Genomic DNA, 7875 nt, shown 5'->3' with positions numbered 1-7875 from the left:
TTTAAATTAGAAAAATCGTAAAATTCTGTAATATTAAGGTAAAATCCTTCTATAAAGCTTGGACTCCCCCTCCCCTCCGAAGAAGTGTCTTTATCCCTGAAAAGTTCTTTTTGGGAACCCACGACATGCTAAGACTTTGGAAATTTATTTCATAAAACCTTAATAATAGTGCTAGTTATACCTGTATACATCTATCGTCAGTAATATGCAAGTCCTATTATACCTGTATGACCTGTATTCTGGGAAATTCTGATAAATCTGAATAAATCGGTCACTAGTGCTATAATAATCTAGTAAACAACCCGAAACTAGATTAGTTAAAGGAGGAATATATAAGCTTGATTGAGTATAGGAATAACATCAGTCTATTGGATTTGATTCAACAGCAACTGTCTCAAATAATGGTAAACACATCAATCTTATAAGGTTTCACTAAAAAGCTGGCATTTTTAAATTCGATTAATTTTACAGTCTTATAAATTATTATAAGTTTAGTTTTACTTTGCAGGTTTTGATCCTTAGCCCTTTTTGCATTAAATTAATTCCGTGAAATTAATTTCACGGAATACAAGTGCGTGCCTTGTAGCGGTTTAGACAATGTACCGTTACAAAATAGTACTCTCTTGTGAGCTCTTATTCTATACTTGTGATCCCCTGTGGAATTTCTTTTTTTTGTGAATTTTGGCGTAGAGTCTACTTTTTTGGACCACTTGTACCGCTGCCAAGGTTTGAGCTCACTTTAGCCCAACTCCTTTTTCGAAATCAGGACGTATTCTCATAGAATATTTCAAGCTTTAGATTCAGGGATAAAGTCGAGTTACGAGTTTGAAATGGCTTCCGAGAAAATTTAGAATCTGAGTCAATACATAAGGAGTGTAGGCCAGGTTCTTGTTTTTTCCCTCCTCTGCTCATTAGGCCATGTTAATCTTTTTTCAGTAATTTTGTTATACTTTTTTTAGTTTGGCCCCGATTCTGTTTGTTTTGGACTCTAGGCTCTGGCATAGCAGATCCCAGAGTCTGAACTAAATTTGAGCAAAATTTGATTTTTTTTTTTTTTTTTTTTTTTTTTTTTGAAGTATGGACCTATGTTGGTTGGATATTTCAAGGTTTAAAGTTAGAGACAGAGCTGGGGTATGAGTTTGAAAACGTCTTCCAGTACCCTAAATAAACACCAGCTACTATAAAAAACCATTGCCATACTCGATCGGGAAAATAGGGTAAGAATCATAAGATAAGTTCGTAAGTCTCGTTGTTCTGGAAAGAGGCGGGCCGCAGTTTTTGTACCTAAATAGACGCCAGCTTATATAGAAAAGTATTGCAATACGAGATTCGGTAAATAGCGTAAAACTTGTAAGTTCATAAGATTCGTTGTTCTGGAACTCATTCTCGTTGTCCCAAGCTATTAAAAACATTATTATAAAAACATTACTATAAAAAAAACATTACTATAGGCGATCCAGTGAAGAGTGCAAAACTCGTAAGATCAGTTCGTAAGACTCGTTGTTCTGGAAAGAGGCGGGTAATAGATTTTATACCTAAATAGACGCCAGCTTACATAAAAAAGTATTTCAATACGCTATCCGGTAAATAGCGTAAAAGTCGTAAGTTCTTAAGGCTCGTCGTTCTGGAGAGAGGCAGTCCATATATTTTGTACCTAAATAGACGCCAACTTATATAGAAAAGTATTTCAATACGCTGTTTGATAAATAGTGCGAAAAGTCGTAAGTTCGTCAGACTTGTTGTTCTGGAAAAAGGAAGGCCATAGATTTTACACCTAAATAGAAGTCAGTTAAAATAAAACAGCATTACAATACACGATTGGGTAAATAGTGTGAAACTCGTACATTCGTTAGACTCGTTGTTCTAGAAAGAAGCGGACCATAGATTTTTTACCTAAATAGACGCCAGCTAATGTAGAAAAATATTACAGTAGGCAATCCAGCAAAAAGCGTAAGACTTGTGAGATAATTTCGTAAGACTCGTTATTCTAGAAAGAAGCGGACCATAGATTTAGTACCTTAACAGGCGCCAGTTAATATAAAAAAGTATTGCTTGACGTGATCCAGTAAATACCGTAAAATTCGCAAGTTCATCTCATTGTCCTGGACAGAGGCGGGTCGTAGATTCTGTACCTAAATAGGCGCCAGCAAATATAGCAAATCATGGCAATACGCGATCCGGTAAATAGCCAACAAGTACCTAGTAAGAATAGCTGCAAACAATGATTTTAACACACAGGCTGGCCTAAATAATCAGTTTCGCTTGCTTCGAACACCTCAGGACACCTTTGCCGGTGGTGTGAAAGAAAAGAGAGACATACACACAGTATTTGAAGCTAATTATAAACTGGCACATCTATGGGTGGCATAGGTAGAGGCAGGAGTTTAAAGCGTCTTCATACACGCTAAATTGATTAAGCAGAACAAAAAATTGAAATATACCAAAGTCACTTCCATACTTTTACCGTTACTATAGTTTTTATTTCAAGCCTTAATTTTCATTTCTTGATTTTATTTGTACCTTTTTTGGTGTTTGCATTAATAATTATTCTCCTCTATATCAAACAGTTCGTGGTAACGAACTGTAAGTAAAGAGCGACCCGGCTCAATGGCAACCGAAACTCAAGAAAACAAGTTTTTGATGCCAATATGTACATAACAGGAATAAAATATCAATGCTGATTTCAAATATATAACATTCATAAAGTTTAGTGATCATAGTCCAAAGTTACGAGCCTGAGAAATTTGGCTGATTTTCAAAAAAAAGGGAAAGACCCCTAAAAGTTATGGAACCTTAATGAAAATCACACCATCATATTCAGCGTATCAGAAAACCCTACTGTAGAGGTTTCAAGCTCCTATCTACAAAAATGTGGAATTTTCCATTTTTTGCCAGAAGAAAGATCACGGATGCGTGTTTATTTGTTTGTTTTTTTGTTTTTTTTTTCCCCAGAGATGATAGTATTCACCCAATGGTCCTAGAATATCGTGAGAGGGCTCATTCGAACGGAAATTAAAAGTTTTAGTGCCCTTTTTAAGTGACCAAAAAAAATGGAGGGCAACTTGGCCCCCTCCCACGCTTATTTTTTTCCCAAAATCCCCCGATCAAAATTTTGAGATAGCCATTTTGTTCAGCATGGTCGAAAATATGATAAATATGTCTTTTAGGATGACTTAATCCCCTGAAGTTCCCAGAGGGAGGGCTAAAAGTTATGACCTTTACCCACTGTTAACATAGTATTGGTTATTGGGAAGTATACAGAAGTTTTCAGGAGGTTTTATTTCGGGTAGTGGGTGGGATGGGTGGGTCGGTGGTTATGTTGGAGGATCTGTTCATGATGGACGTTTTAATGGGGGTTGGGAAATTGCCATGATGGGGGCGCGGGAATTGCAAGCTTTTCTTTTTGTTGTTTGGTATTTATACAACCATTTTCTGGATGGTTTTTTTCTGAAGGGGGGGGGCTAGAGGAGGGGGTTACTCTGGAGAATATGTCTGTGAAGGATGGGTACTTGGGGGAGAGTACATTTCGATGAAGGGGGCGCCGGATTTTCAAGCATTATTTAAAAAACGATCAGAAATTAAATAAAAAAACAAGTTTTTTCAATTAAAATGTAAGAAGAAATATTAGAACTTAAAACGAACAGAAATTATAACGTATGTGAAGGGATTCTCCCCCAACTCAATACCTCGCTCTTTACTCTACAGTTTTTTTACTGCTTTCAAAAGAGCTATATATTCTAATTAAACGGCCTTTGTGATTCAGGGGTTTGTGAATCAAAATTTTTTTTAACTTTTAAAGTAAAGAGCGTGGTATTGACTAAGGGGAGAACCCCCTCATATACGTAATAACATATACGTAATAAAAAAACAATAAAAAAACAAGCGATACGGCTCAATAGTAATCGAAACTTTTAAAAACGGAATTTTGGTGTCAATAAATGTATCAAAAGAATGTGTTTATAATGCTGATTCTAAATATATATATTATATCCAGTTTAGTATTACTCATCAAAGGCTAAGAGCCTGAGAAAATTTACTCGATTTTTTAAAGAGGGGAGAAACATCCCCTACAATTGAAAGAATTTTAATGAAAATCACACCGTCAGATTCAGCGTATCAGAAAACCCTATTACACATGTTTCAAGCTCATATCTGCAAAAATCTGCAACTTTGTATTTTTTGCCAGAAGAAAAATATACGAATATAGAAGTTAGTTACGTAAGTTAATTTATAAAGACATCCATTTATCAAAAGAAAAGTAAAACTTCTGTGCAAATAAAAGCTGCATTAACTAAGAAACGATCAGAAATTAAATAAAAAAAACAAGTTTTTTAAACTGAAAGTAAGGAGCGACATTAAAACTTAAAACGAACAGAAATTATTCCGTATATGAAAGGGGCTGTCCCCTCCTCAACGCCTCGCTCTTTACGCTAAAGTTTGACTCTGTCTCACAACTTTATTTTTTAAAACAATAAAAAACTTTAGCGTAAAGAGCGAGGCGTTGAGGAGGGGACAGCCCCTTTCATATACGGAATAATTTCTGTTCGTTTTAAGTTTTAATGTCGCTCCTTACTTTCAGTTTAAAAAACTTGTTTTTTTTATTTAATTTTGAAAAGCACCACTTTTTATGTATCTTCCTTGATGAAGAGATTGAAAAATTTCCCTACGTTATATTATCGTGAATGGGTTCTCTGGTTTAATGTATAGGATACTCTCAAATCGTAAGAAGTATAACTAAAAAGCCGGATTTTTAGTTTTCAAATATCAAAATTTTACTATTCGTATGTCCACTATTGCAAAAATTTAATTATTTTTCAATTTTTTATGACGTCATTTTCCAGTTTATACATGTTTTTTTTTTTTTTTGGATATTTTTTAGTTAACTTTTCTGATAGAATATTTCAAGAAATCTTTGCTTAGAGAGCAGAAGCATTGCTAGCCTAATGTTTGGGGAAGGCAACGAAGTTCACTGACCAGCTGGTCATTTCTAGCGACTGATTTGGGTTATAGGCTATTGATATTAAAATTCCTTCATTTTTCGTCTTTTACTGACTGAGACTGATGTTCTTTATTTTATTTAACCTCATATCAAGGCCGTATATCAAGGGCGTACCCAGGATTTTTTTTGGCGGGGTTTTGCTCATTTTTTTGGGGGGGGGGGTACACAAAAACCTTAAAAAACGCATTCAAAATTTGTTTATATCAATTTTTGTTACTTTTTTACGAGTCAGAAAACATTTCGAGGGGCGGGGGTTCAAATCCCCTAACCCCCCTCTGGGTACGGCCTTGCCTCATATATTTCTAGCAGCCCATTTAACCTAATAAAAGAGTTTGCACCAAAATTTTACCAATTTAAAGTTCTTTACCGACTCGCTGAAATTTTGGTGAGGAGGGGGTGTCAACCACTTTGTCATGACGCCCCTGTGTGAGAGTTTAAATGAGTTTGTGCACGGTTCATAGTTTTTTAAAGCAACCTATTAATTTTCTGATAAGGAGCAAGGCTAGACACAGTTTCGACGTTTCGTGTCTAAATTCAGGATTCGAGTGCAAGCTAAAGTTGTTGAAGGTACGATGCGGACTTTTGCGGACTTGTTGAGGACTTTTTTATTGTTGGTTTTAGTTATAGTGCTCTTTTTTTTCGCAAGTCGAATTTTACTTTCACTCTACGTGCTTATATTGCTGAAGATCGTTATTAGATGTATAGCCACAATGCTCAAATTCTAATTTCTACAATTTATTGGCTTTAAAACTTACTCATTTTGTTTTACTCTTTATTGTTAACACAAAAAACATATTGTTAAAACAGTATTAATACAGTACACAATATTGTTAATACAATATACAATATTGTTGATATAATATATTGCGCTTTACCATGATTTCTAAGATAGGAAAGGTAATTTGTCTTCAAGTAGCGGGCAATTTAAAAAAAAATATCGTCTTTATTTTAATTTAATCAGAACGCTTGTTTGCGTCTCTAGCGTAGAGGTCGAGAGGCACAATATTTTTGTCTAAAGAGGTTAAGCAGGAGCAAACATCAACAGATTGGTCTTATGGGACCATTCATATAAATCACAAATCTGTAATTTTCTGTTGTGGTTATTATGTAGAACACCTATTATTTATTTTCTAGATGCAGCCCCTGCTCAAACATAAGTTTTTGCGCTGGTGCCACCCTCATCAAGTATAAACTATCTAAAGAAACACAATCCATAAAGATAAATCAATTCGCAGGTGCCTCCCTCTACCAAGATAAATTACCCAAAGATAGGCCCTCCAAGAAGATAAGTTTTTGCGCATGTCTCTGAACTCAAGAGTCCCTTATTATCATGACATATAATGAAAATGAAAGTTCTGTCCTTGAAACTTCTCTTCAGTCCTTGAAACGTTCTTGAACATCCGGAAATGGAAGAAGGCATAATAAACAAGTATCAGTTCAAACAATATCAGTAATTTGGAAAAAAAACGAACTTTAATTCAGCTCGTAGCCAAAATAAATTTTTATCAAAAGATAGGCTACAGAAAATGACAACTCAGGTCACTTGAGCATTACTACCTTAAGTCAAACCATTGCACAAAATTATATTTTAATATTGGCCTATCTGTTTCGCTTTTAGTTTACTATACCAGAAGCATCTTTTTGTCTTTGTAAGCCGAAATTTCCCTCCAAGACAATTCTCTAAACTGGATTTTTTTTTCAGGTTTTTTTTTGTATTATTAAATAGCTCTACCAAACATTAAAACTAACAAGTGACCAATTTGAAATTATAACTGATTTAAGAATTAAAAAAACATTCAACAATTAAAAAATTGACTAGGTAATATAAGTAATACTAAAAATACTCGTTTTTTCTACAACATACATTAAATTGTATTTATTCTCTTGCTGCTGATAATATGTTTTCAATCTTAAAGAACAGGAGGAAGAGAAAGTACATATATGTATATACATCAAATCAATTTAATTTATTTAACATAAAAAATACAAATAAATTTACAGCAGCAGCCATCTACAAAAACCCGAAGGTTTGTTTACGTCAAAACAAATAAAAATATCTCTACTATTTCTTATGCTTCACTAGTCACGAATTAATTGGTTCATTTTTACTTTAGATGAAATTCGCGATTGTTTTATTCTGCTTATTTGGTAATATGATGGCACAAGATTTAGGCCAAGCAATTCTGATGACTGACTCAAGTGAAGATCTTGATGATACAGACCTCAGTGATGTGGCATCACGGAGCTTGCATCCTAATCTTGGTTATGGTTATAACACAGCCTCAAGTTATTACGGTACTCCTCAAGTTTACCCAATGCAGAGCTACGGTATGTCACAGGGATACTATGCACCTTCTTATGGGTCACCATATATGCATTCTATGCAAAGTCCATATATGTCCCCATCATACGGAAGCTATGGTGCTTACCGTCCATCTTACGGCCACCCAATTCACGCACTAAAGGCGTACAAGAAGGCAATGAAAAAAGCTATTCATGGGCATTTCTAAATTGTAATTGTAATTTATTTATTATTTATTAAACATTACACGAATATCATTTAATGTATTTCAAGTTAGCAGATGGTGTTATAGGAAATACTATTTTCTCTACTGTGTCAACCAGACCTGACCTCCAGTGGGTGGAGTAGCCTATTAAGGTGAGCATGAACGAATCCACTGATAGTCTCTGAGAAGGAGGGCATCTAGCTGAAGGGGGTAATACACCAGTTTGGCTGACAAATAAATAGTTTCCTTTTGAAACGCAGCCCTACGATCAACTTTGGAGGGTTTCTCTATGGGATGACGAATTTTCAAGGGGTTACTCTTCCCAGCCTTTCCTTAGCAAATTGCGCCCTTTGCCTAAAGAGAAATTGT

General features: G+C 34.9%; 1 protein-coding gene across 1 annotated transcript; it reads left to right on the top strand.

The window, feature by feature from the left end:
- The first annotated feature begins 371 nt into the window (after window positions 1-371).
- On the top strand, window positions 372-7558 carry LOC148942370 (uncharacterized). The gene is made up of 2 exons (XM_089103075.1): window positions 372-404; window positions 7114-7558. The coding sequence occupies exons 1-2, from the start codon at window positions 402-404 to the stop codon at window positions 7507-7509; spliced, it is 399 nt and encodes a 132-aa protein (XP_088959201.1). The 5' UTR covers window positions 372-401; the 3' UTR covers window positions 7510-7558.
- Window positions 7559-7875: the final 317 nt, after the last annotated feature.

Source organism: Artemia sp. Qi Xiang Cuo, chromosome 17 (genome assembly GCF_049724085.1).
Source record: "Artemia sp. Qi Xiang Cuo chromosome 17, ASM4972408v1, whole genome shotgun sequence".
In the NCBI taxonomy this organism is placed as follows: domain Eukaryota; kingdom Metazoa; phylum Arthropoda; class Branchiopoda; order Anostraca; family Artemiidae; genus Artemia; species Artemia sp. Qi Xiang Cuo.
This window is presented reverse-complemented; position numbering and strand designations above follow the sequence as displayed.